The 25,085-nt window shown below is 37.3% G+C and overlaps 3 protein-coding genes and 1 long non-coding RNA gene across 8 annotated transcripts; 2 read left to right on the forward strand and 2 right to left on the reverse strand.

Moving 5' to 3' along the window:
* Positions 1-2,377: 2,377 nt before the first annotated feature.
* LOC105685730 (protein glass-like) lies at positions 2,378-7,567 on the reverse strand. The gene is made up of 7 exons (XM_048650131.1): positions 6,428-7,567; positions 5,585-5,817; positions 4,974-5,301; positions 4,282-4,551; positions 3,623-3,916; positions 2,887-3,054; positions 2,378-2,732 (listed from the first exon to the last, which is right to left on the reverse strand). Exons 2-7 carry the CDS (start codon positions 5,646-5,648, stop codon positions 2,567-2,569), a joined length of 1,290 nt encoding a protein of 429 aa, XP_048506088.1. The 5' UTR covers positions 5,649-5,817; positions 6,428-7,567; the 3' UTR covers positions 2,378-2,566.
* A 1,180-nt stretch (positions 7,568-8,747) lies between these two features.
* Positions 8,748-12,428, reverse strand: LOC125500033. The gene is made up of 3 exons (XR_007277211.1): positions 11,527-12,428; positions 11,328-11,448; positions 8,748-10,418 (listed from the first exon to the last, which is right to left on the reverse strand). It is a non-coding gene; the product is annotated as an uncharacterized LOC125500033 (long non-coding RNA).
* Positions 12,429-13,202: 774 nt separating this feature from the next.
* Positions 13,203-16,464, forward strand: LOC105685729 (fidgetin-like protein 1). 2 transcript variants are annotated; one of them, XM_048651116.1, is made up of 3 exons: positions 13,203-13,309; positions 14,264-14,428; positions 14,505-16,464. In XM_048651116.1, exons 1-3 carry the CDS (start codon positions 13,203-13,205, stop codon positions 16,303-16,305), a joined length of 2,073 nt encoding a protein of 690 aa, XP_048507073.1. In that variant the 3' UTR covers positions 16,306-16,464. The 2 variants fall into 2 exon arrangements, with proteins under 2 accessions (XP_048507073.1, XP_012255509.2); XM_012400086.3 differs by lacking the exon at positions 13,203-13,309 and having other exon boundaries at positions 13,335-14,428.
* A 200-nt stretch (positions 16,465-16,664) lies between these two features.
* Positions 16,665-24,993, forward strand: LOC105685803 (dynactin subunit 1). 4 transcript variants are annotated; one of them, XM_012400227.3, is made up of 19 exons: positions 16,665-17,006; positions 17,107-17,264; positions 17,535-17,567; positions 17,894-17,953; positions 18,347-18,491; positions 18,886-18,948; positions 20,207-20,350; positions 20,434-20,571; positions 20,632-20,871; positions 21,010-21,261; positions 21,345-21,461; positions 21,811-22,054; positions 22,126-22,408; positions 22,470-23,128; positions 23,198-23,495; positions 23,577-23,772; positions 23,847-24,233; positions 24,313-24,474; positions 24,566-24,993. In XM_012400227.3, exons 1-19 carry the CDS (start codon positions 16,839-16,841, stop codon positions 24,782-24,784), a joined length of 3,966 nt encoding a protein of 1,321 aa, XP_012255650.2. In that variant the 5' UTR covers positions 16,665-16,838; the 3' UTR covers positions 24,785-24,993. The 4 variants fall into 4 exon arrangements, with proteins under 4 accessions (XP_012255650.2, XP_012255652.2, XP_012255651.2 ...); XM_012400229.3 differs by lacking the exon at positions 18,886-18,948; XM_012400228.3 differs by lacking the exon at positions 17,535-17,567.
* The last annotated feature ends 92 nt before the right edge of the window (positions 24,994-25,085 follow it).

Raw genomic sequence — 25,085 nt, forward strand, 5'->3', positions numbered from 1 at the left:
CGATCGATTTCTCGTCCTTTGCTGTTGGAGAATGAAAATGAAGTATTACTTCGACTGGTATCCGGCACCTTGCTCACGCATTCAAAGTAGACAAGTGCAGCGATGTAAACGAATCTGCTTAGACCTGCTCATCTGGATGCTTATCACCTATTTTGAATCCTATTCATCATGTATCTGCGGTTAACATCAACGACACCCACTATCAGTAGTCGGCAGGTTGAATCTTTGAAATATAACGTTTAATCTTGAGTACGAAGTATCTGATATTCATCGTTTGGGCAATCGCATATACATATGTGATTGAATAGGGTTGATGTGTAACTTTCGTAGATCCGCCCTACCACAAAGACCTTTCTTTTTTTTCCTTTCCTTATTTTTGTAACTTTTTTCTATTTTAGTTTTCTGTAAATGCTTTTACCGACGCACGCGAGGAAAAGAGGAAATCATTCCAAGTGGTATAAGAATCTGACGCTATAAAAAATCATTTGACAACTATATACTGTATACTATACATGGTATAAAATATATATATATGCAAAAAAGAGAAATATAAAATGATAAATAATAATAATAAAACTATGAAGCATCACACAATATAAAAAAAAGGGAAACACAATGAAGAAAAATCACACATCATACACACGTAAGGAGAGTTTATAACGAATTGAATGGATAAAAAGAAAATAATTAAATTCGAATAAATAAAATAAAACCAAACACGACGTGTACAGTCTGTGCGTGACGAGTTAGTCTTCGAATCACATGATTATTTAGGAAATCTTTGACGACAGGGCCCAGTAATTTACACAGACCGCTGCACAAATCCATACACTTAACGTGGGAAACATCATAAAATTTTGACTTTCTTTCTTTTTTGTTCTTGTTTTCGTTTCTGTTTTTTTTCCCTCGGTTTAAAATCAATGAAAATAAACGATGAGACAATGTGACAACGGAGTTTGTCTTATTATTATTATTATTGTTATTCATTTCATTTTATATTATTTTATTTTTTCTTGTAAAAGGAGACAAAAATCATAGTTGACGAGAAACAAAGAAAATCGTATTACATACAAGATTTAACACCATCGAAGCTCAACTTATGCACTTCTAATTATTCTCAAGGTGCAACATTTGATCTTTGGCCTCAAGTTTGTTTCACGTATGATAATGTTATAATATAGACGTTATTTTTGGTTGCATGAAGATTTTTTTTCTTTCTTTCTGTTTCCTCTTGACGAGCAAAATAAAACTAAGATATTCTTCATTTTGCATCAAAGAATTACTAGGCGGAAAAAATTTGAATATGCGTATACTATATTACATAAATAATATATTATATAATATAGTATATTAAATAATGACTAAAAAATGCGAATTGAAAAGGAAGGGAAAGAGAAAAAAGAGTAGCTGAAAGAAAAATGAATTTGAGATGAGAAAAATGAACATAATGAAAACAGCAACATTGATATTAATTATAATTAATAATAATAATAATAATAATAATAATAATAATAATAATAAATACAATATTTGTACAATAATCAACGGTGCTGTGGTGAATACTGCAGGCCTACGAAAATCCTGCTCACCTCTCCCGACCTTACGTTTTTTTTAGCCTTTATTTCCTATTTTATTTTTTTCATTTCTTCATTTTCCATCATTGATAACACATGGCATTAATTAGGTTACAGTTATATTCGTTAGTTATTATTATTTGTTAGTTTTATTTTTTTTTTTTGATTTTATTTTATTTTAATATTTTTTGTAAGTTATTTGTCATTATCGACATACGTATTACTGACAAATATATTCTTATAATTTATTTTGAGATTTTAGACTAGTATATTCGAACACTTTTTAAAAGGCTCCTTTTTTTTTGTTTTACCAGTATTGAATTTAATTTGACAATTTAATTCAATGCATTTTTAGAAGAGAATTTTTTCGTTCAATTATTATTTTTGGAAACTTTTATGTTAGACTATGATTTCTGTGCTCAAATATTTCTCAGAATGAATTTTCTTTCGTTCATCGAAAAAAACATCGATGATTCCTTGATTCAAACATAAACGAAAAGAATCAGGTGATAATCGGTTTTCGTTCTGTGATGCATATTCAACATTTTCTGTGATAAAAAGATGAGAACTTCCTGTCTAAATCAATTACCAATTGATAAAAAAAAAAAGAAAAGAAAAAACTTTTAAAGCACGTGAATATTAATTTGATTTGAATCGTTAAATTAATTTTATAATATTCAAAAATTCTTTTTAAATATTTTAACTGTGGGCGACAGAGAGATACAGAGAGACACAGATAGAGCGAGCAAGAGAGAGAGAGAGAAACTCATTTTGTCCATTTTTTTCCTTCTGTTTTTCTTGTATATATTCATATGTATAATATTAATTTAAAATATTGTTTTCGTTGTGAGGACGTTGTCGCCGACTCGAATCACAGGTAATCGACAACACTGCAACCAATTTTTGTCAGATAACGCTGCAGCCGGTGGTGGTTGTTGCTGTTGCTGTTGTTGTTGTTGTTGCGGTAGGGGTGCAGGTGATGGGGAATTGTGTCACGTTAAGGATCCTCCATGCACCCTCATATGCCTATTCAGATTACCACTTTGACTGAACCTTAATAGGCATAATTTACATTGGTAAGGCTTTTCTCCTGAATGAATTCTCAAGTGTTTTGTTAAGGTTGAACTGTCGGAAAATGCTTTCTTGCAAAATCGACATCTGAAATTAATAATATAGGAATGATTTTCTTCTTTTATCATAGTATATCTTTCAGTTTTCAATTGCAATTGTCATATACTATTTCCAAGTAAGCGAAACTTGCTTCTTTTTCTCGAATCACTGATTAGTTGATTAATTTCATTAATATTCTCACCTGTACGGTCGTTCTCCTGAGTGCGTTCTCATATGGGTTGTTACCGAACTACTCTGTGAAAATCTTCTGTCGCATACCGGACATCTAAACGGCTTCTCACCGGAATGTGTTCTTGCGTGAGCCGTTAAATTTGCAGCTTGACTAAATGCTTTTGAGCAGGCGTGACACCTTGGGAAAGAAAAGAGCAGAAGAAAAATCAAAATTATTTTCAAATTGCTGAATGCGGTTAAAACTTTCTTCGGCGATCGTTAACCATTTTCGAAGGCACGAAAATACGGCAGGTACGACAAATCCTATTCTAAATATAATTGATATCCAGCCGAATTTCGGAATGCGAGAAAGTGAGAATTCTAAATCCATCCATTTCTTTGTCGAGAAGAAAATTAGCGACAACGCGATACTTTCGTTAGATGTATCAATTTAGTTAGCAAATTCGGATTCCTGTAGGCTCAACATATGCAAGAATACAACCAAAAGATGGATAAGATTTTGAACCCGAAATCGAAAGAAATAAAAGGCGATAGCCTTTGAAAAATCTGAAGGATCAATGCGATTGGGGTGCAATGCTACTTTTATTCAATTCTACGATATGATTCTTCGATAATTGATCGTTGATTGTTCTTAATTTTGAATATATGACAGAGCAGCATCAGTTCTTGCAATGCGGCAATCTCGTATAAATCGTGTGAAATAATTCAAAAATTGCGTGCAGATTAATGAAAACGAAAAGAATTACCTGAACGGTTTCTCGCCGGAATGGGTTCTGAGGTGCGTTTTCAAAGTGCTTGGTCTAGCGTAAGTTTTTCCGCATATTCTGCAGAGATTTGGTCTTCCATTATCGTCGGTTGTGACGCCACCCCCGATACAAAGGGCGTGTTCGGAGGTTGGGATTCGAGGGTGATGAGGGTGGTTACCAATCAGAGGAGGCTGCTGCTGATTCACCCTCGCCTGAACTTCCACTGGGTTATATTGAGGGGCGGGACTTAGCAGGGGCTCAACACCCCATGCCGAGGGGTAGTTCTGGTCATACCTGTACGCAAACGCCAAGAGGCCAAGGGCTGAGTCGGGTATATGGTACATAGCATAATAATAATGATACGCTAACCCGCGATGTTATGCGATGTTACAACTCGTATTATATGTACGTACATAACACCCGCCATTTTTGCACGGTATAAGGTTCTCCAAACGCTATATTTTCTTCGAATATTTTTTTCATCTCTGCGAAACACCCCGGGTTCAATCGATTATCAATGCCAGGATAAAAAATTAAAAATTCGCTCTCTACTTTGTGTCGGACAAACTGATTCCTGATATTCAGTTCTAGAATTATCCCGTCACTATTTTCGGATATGAACGTTGGAGAATAATAATTTTAACGAGCGATTCTCTTACCCTGGGTGCATGTTCATGTTCATGGTCATGTTCATGGAGACATTAACGGACATCGCTGGACCCGATCCGTAATGACTCGGGGGTACCGGAGGTCCTAAATTCTGTGCATAGTCTTGAGAATAATGATGCGGAGGAGCTCCGGCATAGTAACCACCGGTTGGACTTCCGGGATGAACAACAGCGTGCTTTAAGGATAACAAGACGTCGGCTACACCCTCTCCATTTCCGGTACCAGATCTCGGAACGCAATCCCCTCTTGGACAACCCCAACTATATCACAACGATAAAAAAATGAAAATGGAGGATTAAAAATTGAGTATCATTATCGTCTGTAACTTCAAACTCTTCACTGGATTTGAAACGGTAAATTCTGACACCCCGATCAATGAAAATATATATTTTTTTTAAGGTATAATCAGGACTTGAATGGAACTTTTTCAAAAATATTCGCCAAAGATTAGAAGATTTATATCCCCCTCCCGATCATCGGCAAATATCCGGGAATCCGTGTCGATCGCAGAGGTGTTGAAATATAATATTATTTTTGTTCATTCAAGTGTGTCTGTCCAGCGTCCTGGTTCACATTCAGAAGTTCACGCGAGAATTGCTCCGAGAGATTATTCCGCGGATAATTATCTCTGCACCCGTTATTAAAATCTGAGCAAAAATACAAAAACCGATAGACAACTTACTTGTAGGTAGCGGAACATGGACTGAAAAGTCCCGGTGGTAAAGGATCGAGGTCGAGAGACGGAAGTGGAAATCCTGCCATGTCGTCGACCCAAAAGCTAGCTCCGAACTCGCTGACCACCTGATTTTGCCCCGAATTATGCAATTGTTGATTATGTCCACCCTGTCCGATGTCTTCGGGTGAATTTTGAAGGTCCTGCAGCGTTCCCTGCAGCGCGCCTAACGTCTCATCGTTCTGATTTTCTCCTAACGTGTCTTCGTTCGATAAAACTCCTAGAGCTCCGCTGCAAAGACTCGAAGGAATCGTCGCCTCGATGCTTCCGACTGACCCTGATTTTTGTTTGTTGGAGGTAATAAATTTATTTAGAATTTCACTTATTATGTCTGCTTTTTCTTTTCTCAACGAACGGAAAATGGTCTTGAAATTACGTTACAGAATTATTTATGTTGAACTTGGTAGCATGTTAAAGAACATCGCATCTACTTCACAGTAGCGACCGTTTTACGCGTATATTTCAGCTGAATTTAACTGGTACACTTTCTTTTGAAAAGATTCTCGAGTTGGAAATTTGGTTAAAAGTTATTCCCGTATGATATTTCTCCTGTATCTCACCTGTACCGAGTGTATATGGCGACTCGGAGGTGTTTGCCGAATGATGGTTCTGCAGAAACTCCATCTCTGCAGATTTTCGGGTTCCAGCAGCCTCCCTTGAAAACGTATATCCGCACCCCTTTTTCCACCCCTCCTCTACTTCCTCTTCTTCTTTCCTCTCCTTCGCCGTCTCCTCCTCCTCCTTTTCTTCTCCCTCCTCTGTACAGATATGGACCGGCCTTCCGTTGGTTGCCCTGACAACCAGATATATATTTCGCCATAAGTTTCACCTCTCGAATCAATTTCATTTGCACATATACATAGGTATATAATTTAACGACAATATGTTTTCCGAGGATTTCTCATTTTCCTTTCTTATTTTTCTCCTAAACTACTGAAGATTAATTCTGAAACGTCCTCGAAACTCGCCGCATACTTTTTCGAATTAAAATATGCAATTAATTTCTAAATCGATGATGTGATTTTTTGTTGATCACTTCGCGCGCGAGTATGAAGACCAATATAGACCAGCTTGAAAATCGTGATGCTCTTTTTACGGTTGTCTTCGAAAGATTGGAAATTATTTTTGGGAAAAAAGTGTCAAGCGGAAAAGCCTGAAGATGAATCGAACAACGTTCTTGTTTTCAATACGATCAAGCAGATCGACCGTTTCTCAGAGGTATCTACTTTTGGTCCCGAAGGAGGCATGAGAATTCAAAAATCAAGAAATTTTCTTGGTATAAAACGGCTATGCATGAGAATGTTTATGAATGAACGAATGAATGAAAATCACGTGTGCGTGAATAGCATAAGAAGTAGAGTTTCTGGTACACGTGAGTGTAGATGGGAGTATAGTATACGTACCTTTATGGCTTTGGAGACCCGCCCGCGGTCTCCTCTTCTCAGGGCTTCTGGAAACCTCCCAGATATATTTTCATTCATGGATTTTGAACCATGTGCTGCATCTCCAAATTTTTAGCTATATTTACTATACAAATTACACTCATATAAACCTAAATGTAAACCATATTCATTCACACACTCTGCATCGCGATTTTTCTCCTCCACGCTTTAGCAAATATGTGACAAACACTGAAGAAAATTAATCACCCTGTACAAGTAGAAAAAAAAGTCAACGACCACACTTTTAACGGACACAACTCTTCATCGTTACACTCACTGATTAATTATTTTCATCCGTTTTCCTATTGTTTATTATGATTGCTCCAAATTATGTGCATAGTTGTTCTCTATTTTTACGTACATTAAGTTTCTTGAGAATTCATTTATATTTGATAGAAAGTACAGATGTTTCGGGAAGGACTTTTGAATTGAATAAAATTTAAATTACGGCTAATTTTTTTATAACGTTACATCCATTGGCGCGAATATTTCATTTCAAGAGCACCTTCGATTCACTTATGTAGAAAACTGGAACTTTCATTTTCGAGGAATTTTGAACACTTGGTGGGATGTTATCTCAACAATTTAGGAGAAAAAAAAAAAAGAAAAAACCTCCGGCAAATATTCCTCGTTCAAGGCACCAATTTTTAGAGCGTTGTATTTACAGTCGACGCAGATTCGCGTTACGGTATATCATGAAAGCGACCAACACTCAAAACTTTCGCACTTAAAAAATGAAAAACTTGTACTACGAAGATGATAAGGATAGTAATTTTAAAAAGTCACTTTCCTAGGCCAGGTCAACAGCAGCTGTCGAACTGAATTGAGTTTAATAAATGGCGCTTTTTTCTCGTCGACATTTGGAGTTGTAAAATTCAAGCGACGGTTGACGCAGTTTGAATCGCACCCTTAACCACAAGACCGTTTCTCCAAGGTCGGGGGAGATCTGCACGTGCACGTTGAATATATTTCTGTATTTTCAAACGAAATTCGCGAGGAGAATTTACTCAGAAATATCGAGGATGACAATCGGGACTGATCTGCATCTTGTGGGCAGAACTAGGTGCTACTGTCATGCTGGCATGATAGACTGACAGTGCGTCTTCGCTAACTAACAACCCCCACCCCTGTATTATACTGACAGAACTACCCCACTACCAATCCCCGTCTCATGTGTTACTATCTCCTTTCTTCCTTCGTACGTTCCTCGTTTGCTCGTTGGACATACACACGTGTCATTAGTTCTCTTTCCCTGGTGTCCTCCTCCCTCCTCCGATTTTTCTCTTCCTTTTTTCTTCTTTCTCCTCCCTTTTCACCCCCATTCCCCGTTCCCCTTTCCCTTGACTCCTTCGAGTTTTTTCTCATCTATTTTTTAATTTTTTCTCTCCATTTTTTTTGTTCCATTTCGTCTGTATGTGTGTACCTGCGTGTGCGTAAAAGTGTTGCACGATGACACGAGATACTAATCGGTCATTCAGCGATCGGCGATCGAACCGCTCACTCACCGATCCATGCAAGATCGGATATTGTTTACTTTATACTTTAGACACCACCTAGGTGGTCCGCATCCCTGATATATATACCTCTTATAGTCAAGGTAAAAAAGATGATCACTCGATTGTAATGCCTTCCCTTATAATATAAAACTTTTACACATAGGATCTATTTTACAAGGGGACGAATACATTTGCTTCACTTGACTACTCGAGAAAGGGATCGGAGAACCCTTTTTTCAACTTTTTCGTATTTTTTTTTCTCTCAATCTTACAGCACCTTTTTTTCAATTTTAAAATTAGATCAGCCTTTCGTCAATTTCGCATTTACGTATGTAAAAGTACGTCGGATCTTCGATTGATAATCCAAATCCAATTTTATTTTCTATCTGTGATACCTACTTTAATTTTTTTTTCTTCCTCATAAAGTCGGTTGTTTTAGCTGTACTCCAGATCCTTACATGCGATCGGTATTTCTCCTTATAACGGATCTCATTGTAATTTGATACAGAACATGTCATGCTGCAACCGTTGAAATAAAAAGCCTCGAAGGACTTGGGAAATTTCGAAAATTTTGACCCTGTGTGTTTTATTATTAACAGCGGGCATGATGATCATTTTTATTGGATATTTGAATATACCGATATTCAAACGGAGTTTGATGAAATTTTTAGAATTCTGCCCGAATCATTCATAAATTTACAAGAATATTGATTACTATACTTTAAGGGTGTACAGCGGATACGAACCGGTAATAAAAATTCATTTGGCAAAGTATTTTCATTGGTACTCAAAAAGTGATGTATAATTAATGAATTTATACAAAATTCTACATACTCTACATTCCATTAAGAATTTCATGCGGATAATTTTCGTTTCGAACTACACCCCTACTGTATCGGATGTGCCATTTCGAATTTTACAATTTCAAATATCTGCCAACACACGTTGGAAGATAGAAGAAAGTTTGGATATATCTAAAAATTATCTCTCCTCGACAATTCGAGAGGAAGTATCTCTGTCCTGTCCTTAGATATCATGTGGTACCAAGATTTTTGAAAAGACATCCCCCTGTTTCACAAACCCTCTCTGAATGAAAGCTGATCAATTTTGTTAATAAAAAATTTGTGTAGCATGATAATTTCAGTTTCCGTTTTGCCAATATACACACACCTGTGTATGGCCTATCGGAAGAGCTGGTTGAGTAGGTATTATGTAGCGTGAGCTGACAGAGGAGAGCTCAGGCTCGTTCGGGGTTCGGTTTTGGGACCGGAGCTCAGCGCCTGTTTTCTGACACCTGACTGTAGTTCCGATGCGAACAGGAAGAGGAAGTCAGCCACACCGTCCAGCGCCACCTCCACCTTCTATTTTTACAGATATAAGACACGCTGGTCAACTGGTTCTAACTGATGGCTGCTGTTGCTTTTGCTGTTGCCGTTGCTCGTGTAGGATACGTATATATATGTGGAATGAATGAGGATCAAATTCTTAATTCGGATCCGATACCGCCCACGTCCCTCCCGAGCCTCGAGGTATTGTCTTACAACTTCCAACCCAATGGACCTTCGGTATTCACGTGGAACACCAATATATAAATAAAATACATACAAGCATATGTACATCATACGTGACATGTTATTCAGCTGTACACGCGGCACACATGGAATATCAAAATTATTGTATAATACGCATACGTTTACCGTTAGAATCAATCGAACGATTTCAATTTTTAATCTGATACGACATTCGAATTTAGAAGAATAATATCAATGGTCCGAAATGTGTACCATATTTGGCGCGCGTAGGGGTTGAAAAGCTTCAATTTCCAGGCCTTCGACTTTTTTTAAGATCTTTCATTGGCTCCATTTTCCGTCTACCTTTAACACGAAATGGTATATGTAAATAGAATAATCTTACAAGTCGAGAAATTTTTTCTCGCTCAATTGTACTGTTATTAGTCGATACGATAATAATTCCGTTATATATTTGGAATTCGGAGATCAAATTTGATTCAAATCGTCGCGCCGGTTTCATAGGAATAAAAATAGAAAAAGAAGAAAAGAAAATGAAATTTAATTTCGCAAACCAATACATCGAGTTGATATATAAAACACTAAAAAAAAGATATTAATGGACATAAAATAGGAGAACCAAAAATGAAATTCCTTTCCAATTATCTCAAGTTTCAGTAGGTATAATTATCACGCATGTATACCTATGTTATTCTTCTACGAATATAAAAGTAGAGAAACGAATTTCTTCTTACATACCGATGTTGGCAAATGTACATGTATGTATACGTTAGGTGTATATTTATGTGCGTTATGTAAATTGTGTTTGATATGCACGTACATTAAGTGGTTGCGAAGGCGGTTGATCGATTTTCAACAGACGAATACAATGCGATGCATTCGTTCGATCGTATCCCCGCAAATTTCCCACCTGTGTTTGTCCTGCACCTGAAATCAAAGTGAAACACACGTAACGAAAAACGACCCTCCCTGTAACTTTGAATCGCCCCGACTCGCGCGCTGCTGCATTCTCATCCCATTTCAATCAATTGAATTGGGCAATGAATGCATTATGTTATGTACCATAATACATGTGTACACTCATGTACACCAGCAAACAAACCAAAACGATTTGTATACATACGTATAATGTGCTTTTATGTACATGTGTAAGATAAATTGTAAATACCACGAAGCGGTGTGGATGTGGATTTATGTTACACGCGAATCGTGCCGCAAAATCTTCTTTGGACTGTGAAGCAGGTAAGTGTACGTATACACTGAGGGCCGAGAACCAGAAGGGCGTTTCCGCGAATGAATTAAGGATATTACCACATAAAGATCGTATACTTAAAAAATGAAGAAATTAATTTCTGGATATTCATTATTATCCAAGGAGCATCATAAATCTTATTCTGGCAACTTATGACGGGGGAGTAGAAATTGTCTGAAGAAATACCGAATTCCCGAATGAATTTCGATCAAAACTATGGTAAACTAATCGCTATGTTTTTTTTTCGATAATTTTTCTTTCACCTTCCAAAAACACGCCTCCATTTTTTGTGGGTTACGCCCCTCTGGCTCTCATTAAGCCTCGATACACTTATACCATATAGTTGTAAATACATGTGTACAACAACTGAATATACATATAAATATAACAGCATTCAATTTTCTTCCTGAATGATTAGCTGGGGGAAGTAGATGACAGCTCTTTTATTGTTCGTATTAAGTACACAAGATATTATGCGGTAAGGGAGGCTGTTATCTCCTACCACTGGATATGTACGTAACTGGTAGTACATGAAGTTATGTGTATTACACACGTCTACCTATTTTTATTTATGTAATACATACGTTAAGTGATTGGCACACGCAGATAATCTGTGCACGTGCTGAACTGTGTCCAGTATATAGTGGTGCTCTTGCACCATGGCATACAGCATCCGATCTGATCCGATCTGATGTGATCTTCGATCTGCTTTTATGTCATATAGTCCATGTAGAATATTCTATCACATAGTAAAACTAGTAAATGGAGATGTTTTATACATACCACATCAATAGCTGTAGCCAAATATAAAACCACCTCTTCATGGAGTGCACCGTCCTCCATATACATACGTGTATGTTCTCTATCGTATTGTGTACGCCATTTTTAATTACTTTTCCAGACTCCTTAAGCTGCAGTTTCGCACCGACGAATAATCTGCGACGTTTTTTTCACTCGTCGTTTTTGGCATTTGGAATGGGATCAGCGACTGTCTACATTCTAAAATATATTGTATATACATATACATGTTATGTACTTGAATACCTCCCCCAATAACTGAGATAACCGATAAAATTATCATTTCTTCCAAAACAGGAATGCAATAAATTTTTTCTTTTTCTTATCAAACATAATATAATTCGTATCCATGGTACACCTACTCAGGTTACATATGCGGGATGACTATGAAGCCACGCGCTCGATTGGATGTGATTTAACTAATGAATGAGTTTTTTTTTCATCATCTATCGAATTCTTTTCTCATTATATTGTATAACTGATGTCTCGTACCCTTTGACGAGTGCTTATTCTGTCTCTTAATTTTTTTTTTCTCTATATTTTTCGCGTGTACCACTTACCGGAGAAAAAGAGGACAGTGTTAAGCGAACGAGTTGAGCGCTTGACAGCTTTTTACACGTTTAATTTCCTTGACATAGTTTACTTTTTCAGGAACAATTCTATAATATAGGTGGTAATAAAAATTCTTTTCACATAGATACAAATTCCCCAATTAACGCGCCTTTTGAAAGTTCTCGAGAGTGTCTATGTTTTTTTTTTTTTTCTTCAAAATTTCATTAGCTCTTTTGGGAAAAGTTTGCTATTTATTTTCTCTATAGATAATTAATTATAAGCTCTGAAATTTTCGGAAGAGCGAGAGCCTTGCGGTGAACCACTGTGAGTCTGTGATACATGGATACCTATAGATTTTAGGAGTTCCTGACCCTTGTAAAACGGGGATATATAGATAATCAAGTAGCTGACAGATATAAAATCTGATTTGACGATGACGACGATGATGATTATAATTCTCTTTTCGACGACCGCAAGAGTATAATATTAAGCGCGTTGCGAGTAGGCTTATTGCAGCCGACCACGAGAGATCAGAGCCGGGTGGCACGCGCTGGGCGTAATTCAATCGGGTATTTAGACAAAAGGGGACTTTTAAGCCTTGAAAAACTGTTACAAACTACTGCATGCCTACTCTCCTCTCTTCTTATATATTCACTATAATTTAACGGACGAGAAGTTAATCTTGCTTGTATTTACTTAGCTGGCTCTCAAAGGCAGATGCGTTTCTTCCTTCCCTGTACTCTACTCAACATACATAGATAATTATCTCAACCCCTTCTCGCATTTTCACAGTATATATCATAATAACGCTCGAAATTCCAGTTCTGTTCTTTTTTGACTCAATCTTCTTTATTTTTATTTTCGATTTTAGTGTTGCACAAGGCTTCGAGAGTACGTATATTATTTTTAAATTTATCATGCTGAACCGTGTGCGCGTTCTATACATTGCAGAAGTTTTACCGCACGCAGATCCAGAAAAAAAATGAATGAACAAATTCGTGTAACAGTATAAATATGCCTGTTAAATAGTAGCTAAAATTGAAATTGGTTTTGGTTAAATATCGCTAGTAACAAAGTTTAAATTGTAGGCGTTGAAAATTGAGTATTGTATGCCATGCTATATGTTATATTGTATATACAGTGCGGCGTACCAACAGTCTCAACATGGCGGCTCCCGGGCGTATCGACGTTTGACGTTTAGAGGGTTTCTCCGGAGGTAAGCTCATCGGAAATTGAGGGTCTTCTCTCCCCTGAAAACCTCCCTCTATCCAACCCCCGCACAACCCCTCCAAAACAAAGAAACACACGTAATTGAATTTTTGCACCGGCTGAAATTAACCGCGACCGCGCGACCTAACTCAACCATATGGATATTTTTATTTTCAGTTTCCATTTGTTTATTTATTTATTTTAATTTCTCATTAATTTATTTCTTCCTGCGCTCCTCTATAAGTATATACCAATCGTGATGACCTCTCTGCAGCGGTGGCTTGCAAGTCGCTTAATTTGATCAGTTTGAATCGAAATCGTTTGAAAAAGATATTCTTCTTTATCAGTGATTAATTGCTGGATATAGAATCTTTAGCAGTGATCTGAATTGTCGTTTTTTCATGCTGTATAATTTTACTGCAATATTTTACATGGTACATCCACATTTTTCAATTTTAAAGAAAATTTGTACGTTTTAGCTGTATAGTGCGAGCATTGATATCTCTCGCTTTGGCATACTCTTTCGCTGAATGTATTTGTTTCTTTATCATTTTATCAAACCGTGAGTTGGTAACCGATACGAATTAAGGGGACATTATTAGGAAATATCAAAGATGTTTTATTCATCAGACCGCTCATTCACGGAGGCAATCAAGAAGGAATATTCATGTTTGAACGGGTGCGTCTGAGCGCGTAACATTTCATATTTAACGCGCACCGCCGCGCTCTGGATATAAAAAAAAGAACGTGGAAAATGTTTTTGAAAGTCGTTACTAGGGTACGCTAGTAACAAGGGTTGGACGGTAACCGTGCGGTTAATAAGCGTCAATAATGTTAGATCGCACCACCGAATTCCCGCCACTTGTTGCGCGCTTTTTGCCACCCTTGCCGGTATGTTGACCTGTCAAAGGTTGTTCATCTGATCGTTGTATAATTGATCCGAAATGTTTGTGCCTGAAAGAAGTAGTAGTTCCATACAACCTCAGAATTCTCAGACGAAAGATGACCCTTTATTGGTGCTTTGGCTTCGTTCGTTGAAGTTTTCTAATACCTCCAACGATCCCTTGGAAAGTGTACAAATAGAGAGGAGATGTCTTGCCACCAAGTACATCAGTTCTAAGAAGTCGTAAGTTATGATTAATTTCAATAAGTTATCCGTTGAATAATTCTTTATATCTATTTATTACTCCTTTATTTTATAGCAACAATGAGCACATGGCTAACTACTTGTTGAAAAATGGCCTGGAAAGCTACCATCAGCTGATTGACGACAAAGCAGGGGTGAACAATTATTCATCACACATTGAAGCCCTGAAACCTAATGGATATAAGGGTACTATTGATTGGAAATCTTCTCTAAAAGATCCAAATATAGCTCTGCAATTTGTCAAGCCTGTGCAGTGTCAAAAAGACAATTTGCTGGATTGTAAAGGCAAAGAGTTTAATGATCAACATGTAAAAAACATTGTTGATGTTTGGAAAAGCGAAGGAGAGTCAAAAAGCCGTAAAATATTGCTTCAAAAACCATTTACCCAGAACACAGCAACCAAGCAAACAATCCCTTCAGGAAATCCTATTGCAAAACCAACTGCGAGTAGTATCTTCGGCAACACTCAAAATCAAATGAACTCTAACAAAGGCGAAAACCAACATTATGTCTCTACAAATCCAGTTGGGTTACATGGAAGAGTTCCTCAAAATCTACCAAATTCATCCGCTCCAACCACAAGCAAGCTGAATCTCAGAGTACTCAATAGTCATTCAGGTACAAACAGGGGCATAGGCAGTAAAAATAATGAGCCAGCTTACCGACGAAATATTCGGCCGGTGTTTTCGAAATATGAAACATCTAGCAATTCCAGTCAGGAAGAAACTGACGAACCATATTTCAAGAAAAATACTCCTCAAATGTTCAAAACTGCTAAGGAGGAGCTCCATGCACAGCAGTTAAAAAGAAATAAAGGTGCACCTCAGAAACGTACGTTGGGGGGTAAGCCACCAATCAATAGTCAATTTGTCTGTCCGATCAAACGAAACGATGAACAAGAAGAAGAGGTGAATGGTTGCGAAGATGAGAGATTGAAAAACATAGATCCAAAAATGATTGAATTAATTAAAAATGAGATCATGGACTCTGGAGCACCGGTTTCTTGGGATGACATAGCAGGGCTGGAGTTCGCTAAAACAACCATAAAAGAAATCGTCGTATTTCCTTTATTAAGACCAGACATTTTCACAGGGTTGCGGCGACCCCCAAAAGGTATTTTGTTATTTGGTCCTCCAGGTACTGGAAAAACATTGATTGGAAAATGCATAGCTTCACAGAGCAAATCTACCTTTTTTTCTATATCTGCGAGCTCTTTAACATCTAAGTGGATTGGGGAAGGAGAAAAAATGGTACGAGCGTTATTCGCTGTTGCACGTGTCCATCAACCAGCCGTCGTTTTTATAGATGAAATAGATTCGTTGCTGAGTCAGAGATCTGAAACCGAACATGAAAGTTCAAGAAGAATTAAGACTGAGTTTTTGGTACAGTTAGATGGAGCAGCGACTGCTGAAGAAGATCGAATTTTAGTAGTTGGTGCAACAAACAGGCCTCAAGAACTAGACGAGGCTGCACGTAGGAGATTAGTGAAACGTTTGTACGTTCCTCTGCCAGAATTTGAGGCTCGATGTCAGATAATAGAAAATCTTTTGCGCTGTGAGCGTCATAATTTATCATCTCAAGACATTTCCGAAATCGCAAGACTTTCCGAAGGATATTCTGGGGCTGATATGACAAATCTTTGCAAAGAAGCCAGCATGGGACCGATCAGAAGTATATCATTTGCTGATTTACAAAATATACAAGAGGGCGACGTTAGAGGGGTCACCGCAGAGGATTTCAAAAATGCACTCAGTTATGTTCGTTCTAGCGTCTCACCAGATGACTTAGCTACGTATGTGTCATGGGATCGAACCTATGGAACAGGTACGGCACAAATGTACCAAGGAGGAACTTAACGTATGTCAAAATTGCATTGTTCAATGTTTTATACTTTTTGTTCAAGTTTGAAGAATAAAGGCTATATATTTTTAATCTGTCTTAACGATTCTCTTAAAAAAATATGTTTTAGTTGAATTGTTGAACAAACAGGTTGAAAGATTTGACCGATTTACCTATAGAATATGCCAGATTTCGGCCGTACGTGGTTTTGATTTTAAATATAGTGTCTTGAGTCGCGCGCATTTATCATGTGATCAATGTTCAACATGGCTACCAAATTGGAGCAGGGAACTGTCAGTTGTCACATTCTTGAAGTTGACTCGTAACTGACATTCTGAATTGATTAATTCCTATAAATTAGGATAGATCCAGCGAGTCTGATTATTTATCATTATTTATTAGATACAGTTTTCGATCTCTCTTATCTTTAATTATCCGTATTTATTGGATTTAGTTGATTTCCTAAAGAAGAGTGGTTGTATCATATGCGGCCACTGCCTTACTATTTATTTCCAATAAACGGCGTTAGATCATTGTAACATTCTTTAAAATGTCGTACAAAATTGGTCAGCGCGTTGAGGTATCTGGCAAAGATTGTCAGGGTTTAATTGCCTACATTGGTCATCCGTCGTTTGCTACTGGGAAATGGATCGGTGTCATTCTCGATGAACCAAAAGGAAAAAATAACGGCACTGTTAAAGGACAGCAGTACTTTCAAGTAAATATCTGTACTTACCTCACTTTTGATACTTGATTGCTGCCTGTATTTTCATCAAGTATAGTTACCACTCATTTTTATTTACATCACATTATTTCAGTGTAAAGAAAATCATGGCATGTTTGTCCGGCAAACACAGCTCATATTGCTCGATGATTCTGGTAATCGAACAGAGCTGATTAGTCCATCTTCAGCAGGCAGTGCGCCAACTACCCCCGATGACAGTGGAGCAGCTAGAGCCAGAAGTCGTTTGAATAGGTAAATATGTTCAGCAATGAATACTGATAGAATATAGATAAATTTTACATACATTGCCCATCCTGATAACATCTAATCCACTGGCAAAAAGCGTTAGTTGTAACAAAGTGTGGCTGGATGTCCAGAATTCTTAATTTATTGAAAAGTCAAAACTAGAGCATCAACTAGTTTTTCTAAATGACAAAACTAGAATAGAAATTATTGATTGTTACAAAAATGCAAGATTCTAGTCAACTAAGGCATAAGTTTTGAATAAATTTTTCATGCTAGCATCAGCATGCGTCGACGGAATGAACCCACTGCGTAAGTTCCAATATTCATAATTCAGACACTGCACTACACATTCCTTGAATTATAACACTGTCTTTTGGTCTCTGAGTTATGCAGCAGTTCTTTAAATAGCATCTTGACCATATTATCACACTTTGAGGATAGAATTTATTATGCAACTAAGACCCATTTTGACCCTTAATCACCATAACTTTGTGTAGTGTAATATTTTACAAACCCTTTACATATTCACTCAAACATTTGAGGACACTGTAAGATACTTGATCCTTTTTTAAAAATATACATGATATATAATGCTTTATTAAAATGGTGATATTTGAAATGCTGCTTATTAAAAGCGTTAGGAGAAAAACATCTCCGGCACAAACGACACGCCAGCGACCGGACAAGCTGACAGGGTAAGAATAATATAAAAATCCCAAACAATCGTGGTGACTAATTGAGTAAATTATTTGTATATAAATGTGCTTAAAATTCTGTTCCTCTATTAAATAGGCTAAGCTCAGCAGCTAAAACTTTGGTTTTTCTCCTTATATATCGACAAATTATTGCCCATTTTATATCTGTAAGCATGCTTTTGTGAAAATTGATTCAATTTATTGTTAGTTGATGCACCGCTATTTTGTACTTTATTATGTCAGCACCTGTATTTTTTGTAATATAATACCTGTTTACAGTGGACCAACTGGTGGAGATACTTAATTACCAATGTGTTAATATATGACTACTATTGCATCTGATACAAAAAGCTAATATTGAATATAAAATTTTTCTATTATCGATTTATGTAGTTCCCGTCTATCCCTCGGAGGAAGCAAGACCCAGTTGAGTGCTCCTAGCACCGAAAGTCTCACAGGATCCCAACACGAACGTAAAGAGGTCGGAGAATCCCACATACCAGCTCCGTCGTCAACAAAGCGTGCATCCTTCATAGAGGTAGATATTAGAAAGTACAAAAATATCTTTTGTGTCGTAGGTTTGTTATACATAAGATTCAGTCCTTGGTTGTATTTTTTTTGTTTGATATATTCTCAGTACAACCCATGAGATGAGCCGTTGTTTGAAAAAAAAAGATTTCAGCTTAATGGAACAAAAGATCATTCTCCGATAGTTGTACTGTAAAATTTATTTTTTTGTCTTTTGTAACGTGCGATACGTGTTTGCACAATTATTATCATGGGGGATCGAAAAATTAACTGATATAAATCGGTGATGGATGTAATAAACGAATCATTATTTTCCCGCAGTTTTAGTGATGGAATGTCAATGCTAGGTTTAATCAAGGTATTTAATATGGGAATTCATATGGGAATGCACGTACGTGTTTCAGAAGTCCTCTAGCACGAGCTCGCCTCCGGGCAAAAAGTCAAAGGCCCCAGATGATCAGAATAATGTAATTAATATTATTCAATAATTCTAATATATCAGTTTTTTTAATTACCTCTGGTCTCGTGCTTCTTGTGATAGCTGTTTGTTAATCATGATCTTTCATAACATCATATCATTGGAAAAAAATACATAATCAGAAAACAATTATAATTGGTAACATATTACATTCTGTCTCACTTTTAATTAACAATTATTCACCGATTCTTTCCATCCTCTATATTTTTCATTGTCATATCAGTCATTCGCTTTTTTTCATTGAGTTTTGTGATGCTTAGAAATGATTTTTTTCAACAATAATCGGCAGGTCCTTTGAGTGAAAACGATGAATTTGTTCAAGAGGAGAAAAAAAAAAAAAACTACTTCACGTAGCAAATCGATCATAGTACTTTTACTGCACTACAGTTTAAGTATTTTTTTTCTATGGAAAAATAGTTTCAAGTTGATTAGAACGAGTTTGTTGTTTGCATTTGAACTACCTTCTACAATTCTTTAAAACTGAAAAGGAAATAACAAGTCTATAGGACCTGAAAAACAGCATACGTAGCTGGATTTCTGAATTTAGAAACAACCTTTTGAACGGCTAAGTTAAACATTGACTAATTCAATTAGCTTAGATTTCATTAGAAAACCAATATAGAGAATTGATTAGATGTAGCTGAAACTGTTCTTGGTGTCTGTCGTTAACTTAATATTAATTACTATTTAACAAAAAACTAATTTTCTACTGGGTGTACACAACAACACTATGTAATACACATTTTCAATATAGATAAATGCTGTGGGGGTATGTTTTTTTTCCTTAATTAGTGCAGCCCATGAAACAACGAAAATTTTCTTACGTCAAAAATACATAACACGGTGTATAGGTCCTCCTAGCTGAACACGAAAATGTGTGCCAGCTGTAAAAAAATGCTACAGAAATTATTTCGTCGAGATAATCAAATCTTATTATCAGAGAAATGAAAATTATAGTTTTGACATCGCAGAGAAAATTGATATCTGATTTTCCTGAATAATAAAATATTTTATTGCACTCGTTACAACAAAAGCAGCGTTGTCCAATCATTCTTTCAATGATTAATCACGGCAGCTGAGCTCTTTTCTCTTGCTACTTTATTTGTGATTTAATAACTGTTTTAAAGACGACCGTTCGTTGGTGGCATCAATAAGAAAGGAAAAAAAAACTAATCAATCTGAAAGAAAAGATGCAACCCCTGTTCACGTGTAATACATTCTGTTTTGATTTTATTTTTGTGATACAGACTGGTTTTGTGGAGACGTTGAAACCACAATTTGTGCCTGGACAAGCACTTGCAAGTCAGTCGGTAATGGCAACTGGAAGTTCTATAGAAGAAAAGCTCTCGCACATGCAAATGATGCAAGAAAATGATAATCTGAAAGCTCAGGTGTGCTGATTTTCATTAATTTATAAGTATTCAGACGTATATTTTTATCCTCAAGGTTGATATAAAAACGATTTACGTCTCAGGTTCGTGATCTGAACGAGAAATTAGAAACCCTACGTATGAAAAGGTTGCAGGAAAAGGAAAAAATGAAAGATTATGAGAAGACGAAAATCCAGTTGGATCAACTGATTGAGTTCAAGACAAAAGTCATGGAAAGCCAGGTATGCAGAAATATTGATCCTCGATCTTTATCATTCTGAAACATTAACTTTTCATTACAGGCCAGTCTGCAACGACAGCTTCAATGGGCTCGGCAAGAAACTCGTGATGCTCAGACTGCAAGAGATCAACATCAAGAAGAAATGGCTGATCTTGTAGAAACTGTCGAAATGGCTACATTGGATAAAGAAATGGCAGAGGAGAAGGCTGAGACGCTTCAAATAGAATTGGATCAAGCTAAAGAAAAGCTCGAAGAGCTTACTTTAGATTTGGAAATACTGCGCGCCGAGATGTCAGATAAGGTAGATGATTTGTCTTGTAAATGTGTGACTTTGAAACAATAATATCCGGGATCAGTATCTCCTGTTTCCAACCCACCTCAACTTGCTTTTGACTACTTCTTTGTTCAATCCTATTCACATTGGTTGTTTTCATTATAGACTGGAGGTACTACAATTGGGTCTGGACCTTCTGCCTATGAGATGAAACAATTGGAACAACAGAATGGTCGTCTGAGAGAAACACTGGTGAGGATGCGAGATCTTTCAGCTCATGAAAAACATGAGTTTCAAAAACTCCAAAAAGATCTTGATCAGAAGAAGTCGGAAATTCTTGAATTGGGACGTACCAAGGAAAAACTTTCTGCACGGGTTGAGGAAATGGAACATCAAATTGCCGATCTACAAGAACAGGTGATCAATTAATCCGAACATTTTGAAATGAGGAAATTAAGTGCAATCTGTTACTTTCGATTCTTAACGACTTTATTCAACAGGTTGATGCCGCACTCGGTGCTGAGGAAATGGTCGAGGTACTTGGCGAACGCAAAATGGCATTGGAAGAAAAAGTCGCTGAACTGGAAGAGGCTGTGGCTGACTTAGAAGCATTGCAGGTATTAAAAAGCTGAATTTTGTTTCCTGGTTTACTAGATTATCGATATTACGTTGTGGACGTATCAAAGCTATTCCAACATATGCTCTTACCAGAACGTTGGCTCAGTGCCAAGTATTTCCAAATGGATCAATAACGTCATACTTTGGTCAGCAGTGTTCTAAACATTGAGTAACACTTCCGTAGATTGGAATCGGTTACCTAATTACTCATTTACGCGAAGTCAGTTGAAGAAGTAGGGCTGATTTCTGAAAATTTTCATCCATTTTCAATGTATCGTTGTCTTACTTTTGAGTAAAACGGGACGTTGCCGTAAGTCTTGATCAACGAACTGTTTATTTTTGTAAAAGGATATGTCAGACCAGTTGGCCGAATCCTCTAAGGAACTGGAATTAGAATTACGGGAGGAATTAGATCTCGCTGTTGGCGCAACTCGTGACGCTCAACGTCACCGAGACGCCGCACTGGAAACTCTGGCAGATCGTGAACTCACAATTGCCAAGTTCCGTGACCTTACGCAGCAGCTACAGGAACAGTGTTTGCAATTACAGCAACGATTACAGACAAATGAGTCTACCAAATCGGGCACACGGGGTAAAAAACTTTCGGATACTTCCCTCGAAAAAACAAATGGTCGTTTTTATAACATCGATATTCGATCGTAGGAGCGGAACAACAACTTGCAGAGATACTAGACTTCCAGAAGACTTTTGCAGAAACTAGAGCACAGACCAAGGCTGTAGACCTTGAACTACGCCGATTGGATGCTGAGGAAGCCAGATCACATGTTCGCTATTTACTCGCTTTTATGCCGCCTCAATTTTTGGCACGAGGTGGTGACCATGACGCGATCCTAACTCTACTCCTCATACCAAGAATGACCCGAAAGACCGAAATCTTGATTTCTCAAGTGCGCGATAAGTATCAAGCGATTGATAAAATTGACAGGTACGCTATTACTAAATATTTACTGAGAAAAATATCTGACCATTCTTTCCTATTTTTTCAGAGCATCGATAGTAAAGGGACACTCAGTGGCACAGTATAGTTTCAGATCTCGTCTCTGTTCCCATATGTATGCCTTGCAAGGTGCACTCGGAAGTTTTGACTCCGCTTTGAACATGTGTAGTCCGGAAATATTGCTGAAAGTTGGTGTTGCATATCCAGAAATGGCAGCTCAAGAAAAGTCTCTAGATTCACTAATAGAACTAGCTAAGCGTGATCAATTGGATGAAAATTTGCCCATGGATGCGATAGAAAAATGCTGTGGATACTTTACTACCATGTTTTCTATTCTGTTCGGCGATGATCTTATGGCTAATCAAGCCAGACTCGTTACCGATGGTACAAGAACTTTGGCCAGTGCTTGCGATGCTATCGCAACAGATGCTTCTGCAATAAAAGCCCTCATCGACGGAGAAGGTGGCGACATAGGTCTACTTTGCCAACATGCGGAGACAGTTTGCGAAGTTATTCAACAGCATCTAAAGGCAGCTAGAAGACGAGTACCACGTGATCAAATTACTGCAGTTGTTTCAACTTTGAATCTGGGATTAGACAAAGACTGGCCTGAGCAGTTGTCTACTTGCGTTCAGCATTCTGTCAGGGTTATGAAAACTTTACAGGATTTATTGAAAAATGCTCTGCAAGCTATTGTTACCAGCGGAGGTGAGTTAGTTGCAAATTATTCTCCATTTGAATTTTAACTTTTCATTTCATGTCTAATTTGTTCCCTAGATTTGGATTGTGGATTAACAGCAGAAAAGTTGAAGGATATGGCAGCTATCTCGAGTGAGAGAATTTACGATACAGAGGATTTGGGCCCTGTCGCTACTCTGAAAGCCAGCTTAACGATTATTCAACAAATGGCAGCAAATTTGGCCCAAAGGATGGCTGAATGCGAGAATGAATTGGCTATGGCTAGCCAAACTCCTCAACAACAACAGGGCGCAGAAGGCGGTGATGCAATAACTCCGATTCTTCAGCGTGCCCAGGTCGCTAAGAAGGAATCGGAAGAGACAAAAATACTCAGCAGGTACTTTCGGCGGTCATACGCATTTACTTGTTTGTTATATAACTATTACTGAATTGTATTGTATTTTTTTCGTGTGAGCAGGAAGCTGGAGGCTAGAGAAGGAGATCTCAGAGAGGCTCGACTTGTATTGAGGGAGAAACAGGAAGAGCTATCAGAAATGATGTTAAGAAAAGAATTAGCTGAAAAACGTTTGGCTACTCAGCAACATGAGAATGAATTGAACATCGAAAAAGTTAAGAGAAAATTAGAAGAAGCTCAGAACCAGCTTAAAAGAAAGGTTTGTTCAATTATCAGTGATAATTTTTATGAATAATGCACGGGATAATTGATTATCCATTTCTTGATCAACAGGAAAAAGAATTCGAGGAAACCATGGATCACTTACAAACGGATATCGATAGTTTAGAGAATGAAAGAGGTCAGCTCAAGGAAAAATTGAAGTCTTATGGTAAAAAACCAAGCACCGTGCCTACTCCCGGAGGTCTTGAAGGTGTAACGGGTAATACGACAGCCGCAAATACACCGATAAGCACACCGTTGGAGAATAAATTCCTGATACAAGAAATAAATGCATTGAGAGAAGCATTGAAAACTGAACACAAACACAAGACTAAATTATTAGCAGATTCGCTTCAGCAGAAATTGAACGCTCTTCAGCCTTTGTCAGTTATAGCAAATCAGAAAATAGTTGACTCCAGGTTAGAAGAATTACAGGCAAAGAGGAATGCCCTTCTAAAGGTAAGTTACGGCCATAATTTTTGGGCACGTTGAGAGCGTTGACGCACGCTATTGATGTCTTCATTTTTATTTTCGTTAGGAAGTACAACACGCCATGTTATTCCCTGTCGTACCTGATTTGAGTCGAAAACGAGAAATAAATCGGGAAGGAACCATTCTTGAGAAGGCGAATCCAGCTTATCAATTATTTCATCATCAACAGATGGTTAAACAACTCGAAGATCGAACCGAGCAGCTTGCGGTAAGTTTTTCGTTTTGGGTCATAATGTTTTTCTACGAACTTTATTTGATTATAACTTGAACGAAAAAAAAATCCCAACTTTCATCCGTAGAGTGAAATACGTGAGGAAGCAGTGAAACGAAGATTAGGTGGGAGAGCGGAAGCAGACTTTGCCATATTCCCAAGTCTGGAAATGGCAGCAGCAATGAAAGAACGAGAACATTTCATGGCCGCAAAAATAAATATTCCATATAATGGTCCATCGGAGAATCTATCGCTTAATCTAAGTGTTCAGGAGCTTCGAAAAATTCACTCTCTGCTATGTTATTAAAGGTGAAATATTAAATCGCTTGACATCTATTAACGATAGAGAATTCATTCAGTTTCAGTGTTTTCAGCCTGATGACTGGTGCATCAAAGTTGTAAGACTAGGAATACAAAATAATAATAATATTTGAAAAAAGAAGGAAAGCAATTGAATTCTGTATTTAATTATGTCCACGTATTTGCAAATAATAAATTAATCGATTTTACTCTTCATTTTATTCGTGCTCTCGTTAAGAAAATTTCACCTACTACAATTGCGATCTCATCACTTTGATATTGAAAAATTCGAGTTTTGAGAACGTGAT

This window comes from Athalia rosae, chromosome 2, assembly GCF_917208135.1.
Source record: "Athalia rosae chromosome 2, iyAthRosa1.1, whole genome shotgun sequence".
Taxonomy (NCBI): Eukaryota; Metazoa; Arthropoda; class Insecta; order Hymenoptera; family Athaliidae; genus Athalia; species Athalia rosae.